Genomic DNA, 19,828 nt, shown 5'->3' on the forward strand with positions numbered 1-19,828 from the left:
GGTCTGTTGCAATAAACACACCAGTAACTCACAGGAGTTCTGGAGAGAGCCTCTAACTTGGCTTTTTGAAGGAAGCCTTTTCAATACTGCCAAATGTGTAAGGCCGAGCTTATTTGTGGGAGGGATGGCAATCTGTTCTAGTGAGCTGGAAGTTCTTTCTGGCTAAGGGGGATGAGCAGAGAGAGAAATGGCACCTACCAGTAGGACAGGTGCAGCAAAAACTAAGCAAATTGATAATCTTAATTTTTCATTTCAAACAGCTGATACATTGGTTTATAAACGCTAACTACTGGTAACATTTGTCAAGGAGGATTCAGGAAAGTTCAGTGAACTAAAGAAAAGTATAAATTCAAAACTGAAAAAAACAAAAAAATAGACCCCAAGTTCAGGAAAACGGCTTGAATATAAAGTGTTGAAGTTTAATATTATTTTTGACGAGTACACTCATTCCATAAACATTTTTGATAGCCTGCTAGTGCCTGATACTATACTAATGCAAGTAGATACAGCCTTAAAAAGATAAAGGCCATTAATTTGTGTTTGTCACTTAGAAGGTTAATATACAGATAAGCTCTGCATGACTGCAGGCCAGCAACATTATTTTTTTGACCTCAGTTTGCTTATCAACGGTAAGACCTGTGATCAGAAATACTTAAATGTGCAGTTGTATACATTAAAAAAAATTCTTAAAATTGTAAGGAATAGTTAATTAGCCAATTTTTTTTTTACTAACAGTAAAACAGTAGTCCAAAAATTTATTCATTTTTTTGAATGAAGGTACATAGTTCTTGGCTTTCTGTTTGTCACTGAACAATGACAAATAATCATTTATTTATTTAACCAATGATTAGGTCCCTGAAAAAGTGGCAGATAATCTAAATGCTTAAATCAAGGTTAACTTTTCATAAGAAATAAAGGAGGAGATGCTTTTCAGTAGGTTAAAGAAAGCTGGTTGTGTCAAGTCTCTGGCATTACCATAAAAACTGTAAATAGTTGCTTATTAATAAAACAAATTCCTACACTATCATACAACAGTTAGTTGTCTGATTTTCCACCTTCTTCTACATGGGAATTGCTGCACATGAAATCTGTTGTACTCGGGATGTTCCCTATTAGTACGTTCTTTACTTGGTGGCACCGTTACACTTTGTTCTGACTGAACTTGCTCTGAGAATTATGTCTGCCATTTCACTGATCTGCCCACTTTTCCCCATGTGGCTGATAATTTCTCTTTTCTTTCACTGCTTCATTGAGGACCCTCTCAGTGATGTTAAGTGATGTTTTCCAAGTGTACTTTTACCTAGAAGTTAATCTCACCCTTGAGAAACACAAGTTCACAATGTGAAACTTCAAAACACTATAATCGTAGTACAGTATTTCATTCAACTGAACAGATACTGCTGGTTAGAACACTGCCTAATAATATTGGCTTTCAAAAATTTTAAATTGTAACCCACAGTAAGGGCTGTATTTTATATCACAATGAAGTACATGCACACATGCATATGTATAAAAATGAGTAAAAAGTTTCATAAAACAAAAGTTTTATTATCCCTCTATTTTCTACTGTATTCCATTAAAAAAAAAAGGTGTGGCTAGTGATTTGGTAAATTGATGTTAGTACTACCAATAAACAGGATGTGATCTGTGGTTTGAAACATTATCTTACATCATGCTGATAAATGTCACGTACAGCTCATACCTTGGTTAACCATCTTAATTGCACATTAAGTTCCCATACAGTTTAAACATTGTTATTCTGAAATATGTTTTGTAAAGATGTTAATTTCTGTATCATTTTATACCCAACATGTAAATTAACTGAATGAAAATAAGAGGCAGGAGGCGGGATAAAACAGAATCATTCTTGGGTACTATAGGGTATATTCTGTGAGGTACATATCAATCTTGTTGGTTTATATCACTGATGTTGATTCTTAGCTTTGATCCAAGATTTATAAAAACAAATTGGCTTAGACCACATTTGGACAAAGAGTTAAAAATTTCAGGATTTTTCTGGGATTTCATACACATCTTGAAAATTCCAAGGATACCATGTCATTTGGGGAACACAGTTCACTTTTCAGCTTAACTAATTCCTCTTTAAATTGGGCCACACTAAAAGGCAGATGTTTGTAAATTAGAGACATCCCAAAGTTTGCACTTTAAAGGCAGCCACAGAAATAAAAGTATGAATCATATGCATTAAAATCCATGCATCTTGTCTAAAACTGTAATTGTATTTCTTCCAAATACCTTCACAGCCCTCCAAAATCTGTGATTCAATGGAATTCTAAAAATAACTTGGCCCTACTGGTACTGTTAGGTAGCTAGGCAGACATAAGTGACAAGGGGAACAAAGGAATAGTGGCCCAGCCCAGAGACCACCCAAAGAACACCATATTAGTAGTTAGAGAATCCCCCCTGCATCCCCAGAGACAAAGGACAGGAGGGCCTTAATCTTAGCTGGTTTAATCCAGCAACAGACGTCTGTGCAGAAGATAATACCCTCATTTGCCTACAATTTAAGCTTCATTATAATACTGCGTTTATGCTTGGAAGTTCATGAATCTAATTATAACACTGAATTCTGGGTAAGGACATGAGCACTAGGCAAAGAGTTATATAGCAGCAAAGTGTCAATCAAAATGATCTCGCTTGCCCATCACCTAGGAATGCCTCTGGAACCACCTTTCATGGCCCAGATATAATGCAGACATTCCCATTTCTGGATCTTTTTTTGCCTTTTTTGCCCTTTTGTGGCTTTTTGTGTGGCTTTTTTTTGTGGTCTTTTTTTACCCTCTTGTTGTGGTTGTTATTACAGCACTCTGTTGTGGCTCTCGTTGCTGAAACCACGTGCCTCCTTGGGGCATGCTTTGTCTTTCTCCATGTGCTTCCTTGGAGGCATTCTTTGTCTTTCTAAAATATGCTTTTAATAAATCTTTTCTAAATCTCACTGACCTGTGATTCTTCACTGCGTCAATAGGGAAGAACCAAGGAAAATTGCTAACTACACTCCTGTGCCGTCCATTATCCCTCTCCCCTGCCGTTGGGTGACACTGAACTCAGTTGGATAGGCCCCAGCGGTAACAGTACTACATTCCAGAAAATTAGGTAATCTATTTTTTTCCCTCCTTCAAAAAAATCAGGTAGTAGAAACTTGAGGTTGGCTGCATTATACCCTTGAATCAAATACTGATACCCTTGGGTTAGAAATTTTCCTATTTATAAAGATATACAATTAGCTTTTAAACTGGTATCTCCAATGCTTAGCACAATGCACACAAAAATTTGTGTTGAATTACCAACACTGTTCTAATATGTGAACTTGTTGTATCAGTCATAACTATTTCAAAACAAATTTGCAGTAATCACTGTTTAATCACTATTTTCAGAAATTTATATTTGCATATCACCTTATAGCTTTCAAAGTCTTGAACAATTAAAGCCATGTAAGTTTCTCATCACAAATCTGCCATAAAGGTGAGTTCATTAAATTTAGGGTATTACTTTAGCTTGCTGAAATTGCATCCAAATCTCTAGAACTCTCATATTTATATAAGATTTTGGATTCTCTATAAACATCTTTGGTTTATTAACAATTTTTCTTGATTTCCTTGTAGTCCTTTATATTTCATGCCATTTTCAGGATCTAGTTATATGTTGTAAGTTTAGACTTTTTCCCACAACACTCAGAATTATAGAATATTAGAACTAATAGGAATGCAGGGGATGAAGATAATGCTGACTTCATTTTACATATGAGGAAATTAAAATAAGTTGCTTTTGCTTACTAGTTATTTTTCTAAAATGTTTCACAAAACCCCTATTGCTGTTTGTATTGAAATATTTATTCCAATATTTAAAAACTACTAGTTGTTTAAGATATAAATTCTACTGGCAAAATTGCAGGCAAAAAAGTTATGGTTCTTTGTTGGCTTGTTAGTATTGTACTTTAGTTAAGCACGAGGATTTGGGAGCCAGTTTACTTGGATTTAGACAGCAGCATTGTCATTTAGTAGCAGAATTAGCTCAAAGAAATTACTTAACCTTTTCCATAACTTAGGAGGGATTAAATGGGTTAATATGCATAAAGCACGTAAACAACAGTGCCTACTACATAGAAAGCACTCAAAAATCTGTTAATATTATTTTTAAATGTTTGGTAGCAATTTTAATAAAGATTAAATCTTCTACATTATAAAATTTCTAATTTCATTTGTAAAGTTGGGTAATTAAGACATTAGATAAATAGTCTGAAGTAAAAGATCTGAACCTGGAATTCTGAGAGGTAAAAATGAGCTAGCCAATGTTAAATGACTAATTTAAAAAAAAAAAAAAAAAAGCCAGGGACAGGAATTAAGTCCACAGACTTCTATACTTCAGGGTTCGTTTCACTTCTCTTTGTAGCTTTATGTGTCGTCTCCAAGGAGTGTAAAATACCTAAGTGCTTGCTATACAGCCCAATACATTATGAAAATGTAAGTGAGCTACAAGAGTGTAGCTGCAACTGCTTGGTAATGAAATAGTTAACCTGATATTCTAAACAGGGATGTTGTCCTTTAAAAACTAAAAGTTGGACACAGAGTATAGTTTTGGTGTTTACTGATGTCTGACTGACTTGCTGTGCACAATGAAAATGGCCCCAAGCAAAGACAATTAAGCCACATGAATAATAACAATCAATTTAATGCAGTTTCCAAAATACTTAAAAAGGAACATCTTTGGCAGAGCCATACTTTCCAACAAACCCACTTTAATGTTTTCACCGTTTACAATATCAGAAATGATCTCAAGGTCAGGCATTTGTCAGTTAATGACCTGTTGGGCTAATGGCCTTTAGCTTTGCCTTGGGCACATAAGTCCTCCAGTAGGTCATTAGCTGCCAGAAAAGGGCTCTTCCCCAATCACCATTGCTAAATAAATAATATTTGCTCCTGGGTTAAGGCCCCAAAAGCCAACTTTGGGAATTTTTTTTCGTTGAGAATTTACAACTCTGAGGATTCAAGAAAATGATGGAAATGCTAAAACCAAAGTTACAGCAAACCAACTGAGCTATAGGAGGCTACTAATAAAAAGTAGTCACACGGACACTTATGGATGCTCTTAAATTTTCTTTTGCTTATGGTGTTCAAATTCGGTTTTAATGTAATGCAGTAGGTACCAGATTACAAAAGCACTGCATTTTGAAATTTCATCTATAAGTCAATGGTTTGGAGCTCATACCACATTTTCCCAAAATACAAGGTGGCTAGGTTCCCAGGACAGCCCACTAAAGCTTGGTTAGCCCATATGTTAGAAATAGCATATATGTGTAATTAAAAATAGAATAGAAAACCACAATTATACAATACTTACAATTAAGTAAAATAGAAAAATAAAACTAAAAAGAAAGTGTTTTTTAAATGATCTTTAAATATTGATAGTTACAGGTAAATTTGGTTTAATAAGATGAAACATAGAGACACTCATTCGATCTTAAGCCTATTTCATTTCTAATTATATAATTTTCCTTTTTCTTAACACAAGAGTATACCAAGTTTTACTCTGATTTTAAACTCCAAGTAAAGTTTCTTGGTTTATTTTTCCTCTTGAAAGGAACAAGGATAAGGCAAAAAGATGGATGGTAATTTTTCTGAACTAATAGGTAAGAGAAAGAATGAAAAACTGGAGGAAAAGAGTTTAAGAAGATGTGTATACACTTTAGAGATTTCCTGACATGAAATCAACTGAGTTGTGAACAGTAAGAGACAAAGAAAGTGGCACCATGTGCCAGTCTACTGGGGTGAAGAAAAGATGGATGGAGAAGAGATATGAAGTTAGGTAAGCTGAGGATGCAGAAGACGGAATCAGCTATTCATCTGTCCAGTACTTCTAACTCAGGAGTAAAATCATTAGAAAGGCAAAAAAAAAAAAAAAAAAAAAAGAGGAATAACTCAAGCTGGGAAACAGATTTTTTTCTCTTTCTGGCTTTGGAGAAATTTGAAATTTATGTTAGTGAAAACGGAGGGATAAAAGCTGGTTTAATTAATTTTATTTCTGGAGAGTAGAAAAGGGGATTTACAAAACTCGAGGTTGCTAAGTGTACTATAAAATCATTACAATCAATATATTTATACCTCTCATGGCAACCATGGTGTTGCTTCAACTCCACCCATTTCTTTGGAAGATGTACTTTGTCGAACTCAGACTTTTTTTTTTTTTTAATGTGCTTCTATAAATGCCAGACATATAGAAGAAGAAATACTTTTCTTGCTCTTCTTCCTTGTCATCAGGTTTCTGGTTTGACAAAGACACTCTGAGAAATGTCCATTTGGCATGATGGCATTTGACCTTCCTATGCCAAAAAGACACTTCATTCCATTGTTTTATGACACCAAGAGGGCAAAGTTCAAGGTTTTAATGTGATATATTTTAAAAGAACATAACATTTTGTCTTCTTGATTTGTTTGTTTGTTTGCTTATTTATTTATTTATTTATTCATTCATTCACTTATTTATTTATTTATTTACTTACTTGTTTGTTTGTTTGTTTGTTTTAGGCAAGGAAACCCTTGGTTGACCTCACAGATTGCAAGAACCTTGTCAGCTTACAATCCCTTATTTTTTTATTTTTTTATGCCTACAGCATCTGGTCTTCCTAGGTGGTCTCCTATCCAAGTACTAACCAGGCCCGACCCTGCTTAGCTTCCGAGTGTCTGCTTATTTCTAGTACACTTCTCAAAAACTAATCGTTTATCACTTTTACTTTAAAGATCAAAGAAGCAGTCTCAGAAAATATATTGTCTGTTTAATATGTGGCTATATTAGCACACAATAAGACAAAACTGTGGAAAAATTAGTTTGGGAATTTTGAAATTGTAATTATATGATAGCATTTTGACTTTATTTAATTGCTATGGAGATAGTTTCCTTTATTGTTACAATATATGACATCCTACTTACCTTCTGTACACATTTATTTTAGTCATGAAAATCTGTACTTGAGTGGGTTATATGTAGAAAAGAGTATTAATCTTGGATGTCAAACTAGAGAGGCTGAAAGATATTAATTCAATAATTTCCACAAGTAAAATAGTGCTAACAAGACTATAAACATACAAGGTCACAATAATGCCCATTTTAAATGACTATGGTAGGGAAAAATTTAAATTTCATATGGTATAGCATGTTTTTAGGTCCCACTTTTCAGCATGAATATGAAAGATAAGACAAACATAACCAATAGCAGGCTCTCTATTCAAATATATAGATAGTGTAAAAGGAGGTGATTCATATGTATAAATTGAGCATATTTATACAAACAAAATTCTTCCACGTAAATAACATATTTATGCCTTTAGGAAAACAAAGTTAACATAAGGAAATACATCAGTTATGTAAGTAATACATCTGTGCCACTGGTTATTTTGAAATATAAATCACTAATGCTTAATAGAACAGCCTCCAGGAGTGACATCATGATAATGTTCTGGGTGTGTAGACAAGATTTGGGCTAACTCATAGTCTATCATCTGATGTATGGTGACAGGTCCATTAAATGAAAATGACTATGAAGATTTAAAAAGAAAACATTGTGAATTCAATTATTTAAATATTATGGTTATCACTATGTATGGAAAATAAAACACAGTTTTTTTGTTTGTTTGTTTTTTAAAAGATGACAAGTAGTAATCTATACAATCTTATTTGCATTGTGGCTTAATCCTTAAATATAAATTCAGTTTACAGATAAACACAGGGACCAGGGAGAACCTGTAATGGTCAGCCAGATTTCTAAATTATAGTGCTTTTCCATTCATGACTTCCCCCCAATTATTCAGCATGTCTCACTGATAGTTTGATGCTAAAACACTAAAATTTAGATTCTGGCATGACCCTGTCTTGTCAGTGATGTTCTATGTGAACATAATAATTCAATGAAGTCAGGGAATTTATGGCTTAAAAAGAGATATTCTTAGGTGTCTTAGTCCAGGGTTTTTAAACAGTAAAGTACTAAAATAAAAAGCTGCCCTTACGTTCCATAATTGAAAATGAATGAAAATGTAAGCATTAATTTTTAAACTCACTCTTGAATTCAAAACCTTGTTAATTCACACTTATGTGACTACAGTTATAATAGTAAGAAGACAATTACCAGAAGATTAATATACCAACTTCTATACTTAGAGATATTTAAAAATCTAAGTGTTACCTAAAGCAATTACCTTGAAGACCCCTAATATCTTCAGGGAAAACCGATAGGGAGAATAATTGACTTTGCTAATTTTACCCTTGGCAATTATAAAAAGCTCTGAATTTCATATGATTGCAGAACCCTTCATCTAATGGTCTATCCCAGGAGAAGTACAGAGATAAACACATAGAAATTTAGAGAAGAATCCAGTAGCACAAGAAAATGGGAAATTGGTAGAACAAATAAGTCAGAAAAAATTAAAGTGGCTACAAATATGCTATCTTTAATTACCAAGTTAAATACACATCCTTAAAGAAAAAGTAGGCTGTCCTGTGAAAAAACCAGAGACGTTCTTTACGTACAGAAATTCTGCTGCGGTGTCTATTTCCATTGCTATTGCTGACAATTTTTCTTTCTTATAACAGAAAATTAAAACATCATTAAATAGAAATCTAACTTTACCAAGACATTAACCATATACAGAGAACTTACGAAAATTTAATACTGCCCCAAAGAAATATTTATTGCCACCTCCAACTCCGCACTCCCCCCAACCATGATAATTATTAGTATTACATATACTCAATCAACTTAAGCTTCTGGGAATTCATTTAATAAAACAGGTCCTCTTCTGAGATCTCACTTCACTTTCCTTAAAAAGATATTCTGATGGGAATACTGCCAAGTATTTAAATAAAAGGAATTTGTTCTGAATATGGTAGATTTGCTTTATCAAAGATAATTCTTGACTTTCAAGCACTTTAGGTCTCCCTTACAGTCTCCTCAGTTTAAAATATTGTTCACATGATTTGGAAATCATCTATTTTGATTACAAGGGGGTACTAAAAGCTTAGATTTGTAGAAGATCAATTACAGACCCCTGGACATGGTACTCAAGGTCTTTCACAAAAAGTGAGCCAATTTCTTTTGAAATTGACCTTACAGAGCCTTCAATAACCCTTTGAAGAACAAGGTGCAAATTTTGGATGAACAAGAAGGTTGTATAGAATAAATCTTCAATTCAACACATAACTATCAAATATCAAAAAACACCTAAAAAAGAAAAAAGTTTCTCACCAGACAAAGGTTGATAAAATGCAAAAGTGTAAACCTGTGATACCATGAAAGTACAAGGCTCACTGAAAGAGAAGAAAATGCCTGATCATTTTTATTTAAAGGAGAAATTTCAGGCTGAACTGTCACTTGGATGTGTTAAGTTTTTTTTTCTGTTTTTGTTTTTGTTTTTATAAATCGAGTAGTGCTATTGAAATTCAGCATCTAATGGAGCAGATGGTGGAGGTCTTAGATTCTGGAACATTTGTAGTGATGCTTCTGAATGCAAAACACCGAGTGGATTTCACAGGCTATGAATCTGATTTGATTTTGATGGGAGTAAAGCCTCTATTTTCTCTGAACTTGAACCATGCTGAAAGAAATATTGTGTGCATGATACAAGCTATCTAAGAAAATTAAACACGTTAAATATTATTCCCATAGGGCGAAGTGGTAAAAACAAGTGAATACTTGTTTGTGTCATTACAACATGGTTATATATTTCCTTAATACTACATCTTAACCTAACATGATATTTCATCAGACTAGCTTAAAGTAAGTTAAAATTAATGATTAGAGAAAACAGGAATTTGTCTAATGGCGATAAGCCTTGTTTTTTTAAATTAGGGCCAGCCTGAGGGATAGTACTAAAATGTGGATCAGTGATTATGTCCAGAACATTTCTTCTCAGGTATGAATGGCCAGTATACGTGGCCAGATCTAGTCATGTGCAGCTCAAGGCGCCCAGAAACTATACCAGACCACACTTTCTGAGACCTTCTCCTTCTCTAAGACTCAAGTTTCATCACAGACCACAGCAAGTATGATAAAGAGGTAAGGTGGACCATGCAGTCAGAAAGTAGCTTCCAGGGACAATGGATCAGTCACCTTTCTGCTATCACGTGAATTCTAGTAAAAGAGAGAATTTAGTGAGACCCATTAAAGTAGACTATACACATAGAAAACAGAGCAATTTGAGGGTAAATAAAATAAAAGGAATGCCTAAATGGTAACAAATCTCTGGAGGGAGGTTTGAAATGATCTATTATTCCATTTATATGGCTGATTGATTCATTTCTTACTTTAGCTTCCTTTTCATGTGACTATAAACTATATATTAAAGGTACTGTACCATTTTCTTCCTAAAAACTAGCAGATCTGTCTCTGGAAAAATACGCTAGTAGAAAAAGCATGATGGGGAGGTAGGACAGAAAGCTACTCGTCTCCCAGAATCCTCTGTAATTTCCAGAGTTTTGGCTGGGTACATGGCTAACCACAATAAAGTTTCCATTTCTTAGCCTCCCGTATAGCTAAGTGTGGCTATGTTACTAAATTCTGCCAAAAAGATGTAAGCAGACGGATCTCAAATAATTTCTGAGAAACGTATTTAAAGTGGTGACATTACATATTTATCATCCAAACTGGGATACCTGAGAGTAAAAGGGAGTGCTAAAATAATTAAAAATTTATATATTTTAAAGTGTATATTTATTAACTAATAATTGATTTTACTCTACTGGTGTACTTGTTAAGTAGTTCTATTCAAAAACTATTTGCAAAAATAAAATTTTAAAAGAAATAAAAATAACATATTTATGTACATTAAAACAAATAAAAAATAACTTCTTTATATTGATGATCTGAATAAAATAGCCAGTAGAATAATTATTCTTGGTATACATTCACATATTTTAATTGGTTTCTTAACCATCCATATCTGTCTCTAATATTGTGTCACTGGCACTTTTCTGAAGAATGTGTTTTTAAAAATATGGTATTTTAAAATAAAACTGCCAGTAATATTCTTTACGGTTACATTTTATGATTAATTTGAAATTACTGATACCTTCAATTGAGTCTGATTAATAGACTATAATATTTTTAATTGAGGAAATGCTCTTTCTACTGGTTCTGAGTTACCTGATAAGCTCAGAGCAAATTTGCTAAATGGAGGTTATACTTAATTCTAATTCTTTTTCATATTGAAAAGTGTAACTATTTTAGCTCAAATATTTCCAAGGTACTATCTTTTTCCTTCCTTAAGAGTACCTTTCTTTGACAAACATTTTTATAAGATAAACTTGTCAAGTAATTATCCCTATAATTCTTTTAAACGTTTTGTCAAAATTAGATGCTGTAAAATCTAGGCCTTCTCAATTTCATTTCATTCATGTGCAATGTATAATTTTTTCAAAATAGGAGCACCATCAAAAGATTCTTCCTGCACAGTGGTATACTCCAAATCACAATGATAGAATTTCAAATTTTAATCTTGTTTAGCATTTAAGTTCTTACTATTTATTTTGGTCCATTCTTCTCTTGATTTATAGGGAAAAATTCTAATGTAAGCTTTGCTTTCATTAATTGTAATTCTCTAATCTGGTGTTCCATTCATTGAACTTGATAGAAGATTTCCAATTGATGTTGAAAAAAATGTCACAAAATTTTAACAACTCATTTATAACAAGGTTCAATACCATTATTGGATAGAAAGATTTCTAAAATCTGACTGATGATGGGCAACAAAGAGAAGGCAAGTACTGCTGTGCTGGAACATATTGTATTCAACATCAGCTATATCCTCAAAACCTTGTAGTTCAGAGACTCTGACTTTAGAGATACTTGTAAATTTTTATAACAATAGCTTCTATTTTTATCGGTAGAATGTCGACACTTGTTTAGATGTAATTATGAATTATGGGTATACCACAACCAATTCCAACTACTCCATAGGTATCTCGATGTAGTAAGAACATTGTTTTTACCACAACACTGTGTGTGCTTCAACAATATTTGTACTTGTGTTATTACTATAAACTAATAATTTTATCTTCCATGTTGAACTTTTAAACTGAATTTCCAATCTTACTCATAATGGCTTACTTCTGATGGTATATATTTCTAAAGGCTGTACCTTGATTCTATGAATGGACGGAAAAAACAATATGTTTTTAGAATTAACTAAAATGATTCAATTAGTTGAAGTACCTGATGACACTTAAGTAAAACTAGAATTATTTAGATATTTGCAGAGTTCTTCTTCTGCCAATGGAGCCAAAAAACATAAAGCTATTGCTTCTCTTTTTCTATGTACATAAAAAAACTTGTAGTCAAAAGGACCAAAATTAGAAGAACAGTCATTTATCTAAATAAAATTTAGGCTTCTCAGAGTGTTATGAATATATACCTTCTGCAGCTGCACGTGATAAATCATCATTTTCAGGAAGTCTCCTTCGAGTAACTCCTAACTTTGGAAGTAGATCCTGACACTTTTTCTACATATCTGACTCTTCTTTTTCATGTATTCAGTGATACCACCCTGGCCTCCACAGTAGATAATAAAAGTCAACAAACTTTTGCAAGTTACACATTCCTTATCTACTTCTTCGAGAAACAAATCCAGTACTTTAAAAAATGAAATATATACTTTTATTTTTTTGAGCTTCCTGTTGCCAAAGGTTTATTGCAAAAACAAAGTGTTGTCAAATATTAAACTAGTTAAAGCTTTACATTATACAAGCAAGCACATTCAGTCTACTCTCTACTCACTCTACACAGCTTTCATTTCCCACACATACTTCATAGATACCGAACCTCTAACTTTGTTTCCCACTGAATCTTTGAATTGGTACCTGGTGGCTTTGTGACTCTTGAAAGCCATTGTGTGGGCCTTAGTGTAATTGGATAATACACTAAGTGGCCAGCTGAGGCAGTAGTGTCAAATTCTTCTCTTACCACCTGAGTTAAAGGAGTTAGTTAACTGGCCCTAGATATTCACTATCAGGAATTGCCCTGAATTCTGTCCTTGAATGGGAGGTGTCTGAAAGAGTTAGGAAAAGAGATGAGTTATTGCTAGTTTTCTTTTAGATTTGACATTATATCTTAACATAACTCTCTGCTGTACATGGGTTTCACATACTACTAGTCTACCTTAGACAAAAACTGAGGCAGAAGCTGAAAATGTAGAGTGGAGATCTATCAAACCCATGCTGGCTTATTCTGACATAATTATTAGCAGTCACTCTCTGTTAAGAAATTAAAAATCCAAGAGAAATGCTAAGTCAGATAGGATTCTGGGACAGCAGACTTACACTGAGATTGACCTTAGCAAGCCCAGATGTATACTCTTATGACCTTCAAGGAAAGGAGATCGGCCCTTCTCAGTCCTTCCTTCCTCCTCCCTCTCTCCTACTGACTGGGGTGGGAAAACAATGGCAATTATCTTGGGCCATAAAGTTATCAGATAAGGACGGCAGAGCAGTGAGACAGCAAGAGCCTGGGTTCCTGGCTTTGTAGACTCACCATGCCAGCCTTGGCCTGCCTACTCCTAGATACTTTTACATGAGAAAAAATAAACTTCATTCTTGTTTTGGCTACTGTTATTTTACAGTGACAACTAGTCCTGATTTATGTCCTACAATCTTTCTAGAAAGCGGTATGGTAATATGTCCTACAATCTTTCTAGAAAGCTGTATGGTAATATGTATCAAGGATATTAAAAATGTTTAAACCCTTTGAACCACTTCTAGGTATTATTTCTATAAAGAAAAATCTGGAATGAGGAAAACTGATGTGTAAAGATGTTTACTTCAGGTCTACTTATGATAGTAAAAAAATCAGAAGCAACGTAAATGTCCAAAAATGAAGAATTTGTTAAATAAATGATATAACATCTAAATAATCGACTATTGTTCAGCCTTTAAAAGGTTTATGAAAAAGTTAATAACATGTGAAAATGCCCACATCATAAAGTGGGAAAAAATAGGCAGGATTAAAAAAACCTTATACATGCAAATTTTCACCTATGTTGCTAAAACTCCACATATATAAAAGTATGAAAAACAAAAAAGACTGAAAGAATATACAACAAAATATTAACTAACATTGATTATCTCTGTATAGTAAGATTATAGGTAATATTTATTTATATCTTCTTTACATTGACTATTTAATACTATCCTATAATTAACAAATAATTTTATCTGTAATCAGAAAAAAATATAAATTAATTTCTAAATTCTTTCCTAGCATTTACTAGTTCTATCTGATGTTGACAGGCCATCGTCATCATCATTATCATCATCACAATTTTACTGAGCATCTACAGATGTGGAGTTGGAGCAGCAGGGTACACAGACCTCTGTACCTCTCACAGTCAACCAAGAGCCACCTAAAGGCCATCCAGACACAAGCAAACCCTGCCCAGTTTTACCTTGGTGTTCTGTAGCAGAGCTAGTCCATTGCAGGCATTTGCTAGAAGAAAGTCTCCACTCAGGATAGCTATTTTATTTCCAAAATGCATGTCTTTCAGTGGCCCATCAGAAGATTGCAATTCATTTAAATTTACTATCCCACGATGTACAAGGAGAGCAGTATGGATAAGTTCTGTGATCTCTGCCAAACTTCTTTGACTAAAACATAAAGGTAAGACTTGTCTGAGTGTCAAGAACACCATCTTATCACTAACGCCAGACTTCAGTTTTCAACCATAAAGAATTTATACATTAGTCTATTTTTCTCGATTGTTTCTTTTTAATGAAGTTTTTAAATTGAAATATAAATGACTTACAACTATATTAGTCTCAGGTGTACAACATAATGATTCAACATTGTATATATAGCAAAATGATGATCCCAATAAGTCTAGTTAACATCTATCACCATACATAGTTAAATGTTTTTTTTTTTCCCTTTGTCATGAGAACTTGGAAGATATACTCTTAGCAACTTTTGGGTATAAAATGTAGTATTATTAACCACAGTCAGCATGCTGTACATTACACCCGCATGACTTATTTATCCTAAAACCACAAGTTTGTAACTTTTGACCACCTACACCCATTTCATCTACCTCCCACCCCCCTCTCTGACAGCCACAAATATGTTCCCTGAATCTGAGTCCAGGTTTTTTGTTGTTTTGTTTTTAGGTTCCATATATAAATGAGATCACATGGTATTTGTCTTTTCTGTCTGACTTATTTCACTTAGTATTTTGAATTTTGTTGCTTGTTTTTTGAAGGTTTCAAATGTGCTTTAGTCAATCATGCCATATTCTAATGGGTACATGGTGTTTTTACTTGGCATTAATTATGAGTTGGTTTTGAAATAATTTGGTATTATAACAGAATTTAAGATTACTGATTTCTTCATTCCTTTGGAATGACTCTGCCAACAGGGTACAGGTTCCATTTTATTCCAATCTGTGTTGGAATAATGTATGTGTCCATAATACATTAATGTCAATAATGTATATGTCCATATAGCGGGTCCACTAGCTAATACAGCATTGCCATATATGTCATGGAAATCAGGTGTACATTTCTGGTGGCTCTGCCTTGCTAAATGCTTCAAACTTAGAAATGACTTACTACATTTTGGCAGAGGAAAACATCGTGAAGCTAAAGACAGAACTGTGGCAACTATAGCTGCTAGTTTGGTTGCAACTTCACATTAACTGCCTTTGCAAAAAGGCTTTCATGAAGTTTTTATTAGAGGCCTCTCCGCTGGGTAGTATGGGATCTATAAGCAGACCTTGACACCTTCCTTCTCTGCATCTTTCCTCACTCTCCACCCCACGAGTCACCAGGATAACCGGAGAAGCAGGCCAGAGGATGGCTACCTTTCACAGTTCTGTTTACTTTGTTCTCAGTATAAGTTTCTCATCTCTGTAACTTTAGGATTTCTAAGAATCCTTTCTAGTATCTAATAGAACTCCAGTATAAATGGGAATGTAATTTGTACCAGACATTAGGCTAAGCACTTTTATACATTATCTTGTTTAATCCTAAATGCAAGAAATGGTTTAGATTTAAACCTCATTATATCCCAAAGAAAATCATTGAGAATGGAGGCTCATAAGACTACTAAGCAGTTAACAAAAAAATATTTTTTAAAAGGAGCTAAAATTAAAAATTATCCTTTAAAAGAGCAACTAAAAGAAAGGAATAAAAAATGTATTTTATTAGTACCCTGCAAATGTTTTATAGTTTACAAACCCACTCACTATAAAAATGCATATTGTTACATTTCATAAAAATTCAACAATGAGATTATGGGCAAGAACAGAACTCAAGAAAGGTTAAGCATTGGTTAAATCTCTCATGCAGTTGAGTTTATGAAAGTAATAACCAGGTAAGCAAAAAACTGTATTTTGAATTACTCTAAGGATGGAAATGAATGATTCTGAGCTTTTAATAAAGATATCTATAATCATAAAATAGCATCTATTAAATAAATAGCAATTTTTAAGTGCCACATGGCCAGAAACAACAAAAACAGTGATAATAATGAAAATGAAAACCCATCATTTGTACACTACCCACCATTTACAAAGAACTCTCAATTATGTACTTATAATTCTAATTGCAGTAGGTCTGAAGAGGTTAAATCTGATCAAGAACATTCAGTTTATGAAGGCTGAAACTCAGAGTCACCCTATAGTGACCAATAATAATTTAAAATGTTTATTTACCTAATGAATAGTAAATAAATAGGGAGGAGAAGGCAAAGTTATCAATGTTACCAACAATAGCATATGTCCACCACAAATCTGTCCAATTTTCATCCTTAAGTTCTAAGCACTGAGGAAGAGAATTTTGCTAAGAGAAAGTACAGTATGACCAGATTTGTCTCTTTTGCTCCTAGTAACTGGGGAAAGGAATCAAGTTGTTTCCAAATCATCTGGTTAGAACCAAATCAAGTGATTTAGCCCAGTCAGGAACCTAGATAACAGTTCTACTTCCACCAGTAACATCAGACTGTGGGCAAATCCCTTAAGCTCTCAGGCCCTTGGTCTTCTCATCACTAAAAGGAGGGCAACTGGAGAAAAAGTCCCTTCCAGTTCTAAGATTCAGGGATTTCAGTTCTAAAATTTAATATTCAGTTCTAAAATTCTAAGATTTGAGAATTTAAAAAAATTATGTGGACTGACAGTTAATTGTTGTTGTTTTTTTTAAGACCAAATTATTGCTATTATTGGTACATACTTTTCTATAGGAAATAGAAATAAAATTATTGTTCATCTTGAAATCTGTCCTGCAATTCCACTATCTAGTACTGTGCTCTTACCTCTTAAGATTTTATCACCAGATAAACAACTCCAAATTTTACTGTGCAAGAGTCTCTTTTAGTGTACAGCAGAGAAGCAGTATGAAAGAAGCTGGGAATATTTTCTTCTCGTTATCTTATTCCTATTTTAGCCACCCAAAGTAATCTAGTAAACGTTCAGTGTACTGGATTTTAAAAATTATCGTAAATAAAAGTCTTCATGCCATTTTACGTACTATATTTTAGTACTCTTGGATATTTTTCATGCTAAATCTTGATTGGAAAAGAGTCACAAATGAATACCACTTATGTTAAGTAATCAGAGTAAGGAAGTAATTACCACATTGGATGTAACCCAGAGGATTAATCGATGTTTTCACAAGAATTTTCACCAAATTGCTTTCTTTCAATTATATGTTAAACAACTTCATCTGTTTTGATCTATTTTCTTCCAACATTTCTCCAAATTGTTTTTTTTAGCATTCTAAGCTTTAGAAAGCATGGCAGATACTGCTAGTTACCACCTATTCTCTCTTTCCTTCCTCACTACGAACACACCCTTGATTTTATTTGGAGTGACAATGTACTCAAAAACACTCACCTCCCCAGGATTCCCTGAGGCTAGAGGTGATCCTGTAGCACAGTCTGGCCAATAAATATAAATTCACTAGGTGAAGTTCCTGAGAATTCTACTGAGTTTTCGATATAAGGGGCAGATTCGGCTGATGTGTACCTTTGGCATTCTGGGCTTATCCCTTCCGCCTGTCTAGAATATAGCCTAGCAGCCTGGAGGCACAGTAGAGACCTAAGGATCCTAAAGAGGGCTCCCAACACAAGAATGGTGAGCAGGAGGTAAGGAGACGCCTGGGCCCTGGAAGACTTCTTAGGAAAGCTACACCAACTCTGATATGCCCATCTCTAGACTTTTTGCTATCTGAGATAAATAAATACTGCATTCCTTTAAGCTACTGTTTGTTAGAGTCTGTTATACACAGGCAAATAAATTCCTGAAAGATATGTTCAGTAAAAATTATACCACAAAAATAGTAAAGACATTTTACATTTCTATTTCTGTACTCTGGTTTTATTCACCTAATAGTATCTCTTGAAGATAGTGCCACATTATTTACAGCTAGAAAAGTTCTACATTATTTACAAATAGAGAATCTCCTTGTTCTGTTTAACAGCTGTCTCTACAGAGGTGCATTGTATGGATGTGCCGTGCAACTTCTGAGGTTGAAGGGAGAACAATAAATCTATATTTGTTTAAAGCATTTTTAAGAATCAGCTCATGTGTCACTTCTGTGAAGTCTTCCTTCACTTCCCCAGAGTTAGTGCCTTCTATGCTTGAAAGCCTCTGACCATAGCGCAATCATTTATTTTATTATACTGTAATTATTTCTTTAGCCATGTATCTTCCTGCCACCCCTCTCCCTCACTATACTGTAAATTATACTAACCTACTTCCCTGGGTTGCTTATAAATATTTGTTAAATGAATAACTCTTTACTTAGCAATCTATTTTATAAAGATAGAGGAGACTGTTATCAATCTTGGTTTCAAAAGCGAAGGAATGACATAAACTAAAAAGTCAGGTTTATAGAATCAGAGTTAGAAGTGACCCCAGAGGTCAATTAACCTCAATTAACCCCCTCCAGGGATGAGTGATAACAAATTACACAGAAGCCAGGTCCGCTGATGAATGGTTTTAATTATTAGAACTTGTTCCTTATATTAACTTAAAATCTTCTTAAATGTTTTAAATTTTTAAGTTGGTGTTAAAATAGAAGTGTCAACTGTGTTTCACCACACAGGCAAGAAAGATAAAAGACACTGCAGTCTTCTTTCTTATTCTGTTTTTTCCTTTTCTCCACTTCCTTCCCTCCTTGCTCTCCTTCTTTTTGAGGGGTTTAACAAAATACAGAAAAGTTCAGAGAATAATATAATTAATATATAATATTCCACTTAGAAATAACAAATGTTTGCACTTTGTCATTTTTAATAGTTTTTAAAGATGCATTTAAAATTTTTTTATTTGGGGGAATTTTCAAACATATAAAAGTGGGAAATACAGCATAAAGAATCTCTGTGGACGTTAATCTTGTTTTAGCCACACCTTCCACTCTCTTGCCAGAGTATTTTGAAGCAAATGCCAGATATCACGTCATTTCATTTGAACATAATTCAGATATCCTGTCTTTAAAAATGCCTAATAGCAATTATGGCTCCCACTAAGTAAATTAATTACTTTGAGTCAATGAATTACTGTATGCTGAGCAATCTTATATAAAATAATTTTGTAAGCATAATAACTCAATTAACAGATTAATAAATAAGATAATGTAAAACTCACAACAGCTCTCTTAGGTAGGCATTATTATTTCCACTGTACAGAAGGGAGTTGGACTGGCAGACTAAATAGCTTGCTCAAGTTCACATAGCTAGTAAACAGCAGAGCTGGATTCAAGCCCAGCATTCTCTTTATTCTAAATAAAGCCTGGCTCTTTGCATATCAATAGAAAACTAATAAGAATCCCAAACACAAAATGTGCA

The 19,828-nt window shown here is 33.7% G+C and overlaps 1 protein-coding gene across 3 annotated transcripts in view; it reads right to left on the reverse strand.

Moving 5' to 3' along the window:
- The window catches only part of PDSS2 (decaprenyl diphosphate synthase subunit 2), a 212,876-nt gene that overhangs the window by 73,220 nt on the left and 119,828 nt on the right, over positions 1 to 19,828 (reverse strand). For all 3 annotated transcript variants that reach the window (XM_025042420.1, XM_006926049.3, XM_025042421.1), the window contains one exon: positions 14,442 to 14,640. In XM_025042420.1, the coding sequence (XP_024898188.1) occupies positions 14,442 to 14,640 (199 nt within the window). The remainder of the gene's footprint in view (positions 1 to 14,441; positions 14,641 to 19,828) is intronic.

This window comes from Pteropus alecto, unplaced genomic scaffold (genome assembly GCF_000325575.1).
Source record: "Pteropus alecto unplaced genomic scaffold, ASM32557v1 scaffold79, whole genome shotgun sequence".
Classification (NCBI taxonomy): Eukaryota; Metazoa; Chordata; class Mammalia; order Chiroptera; family Pteropodidae; genus Pteropus; species Pteropus alecto.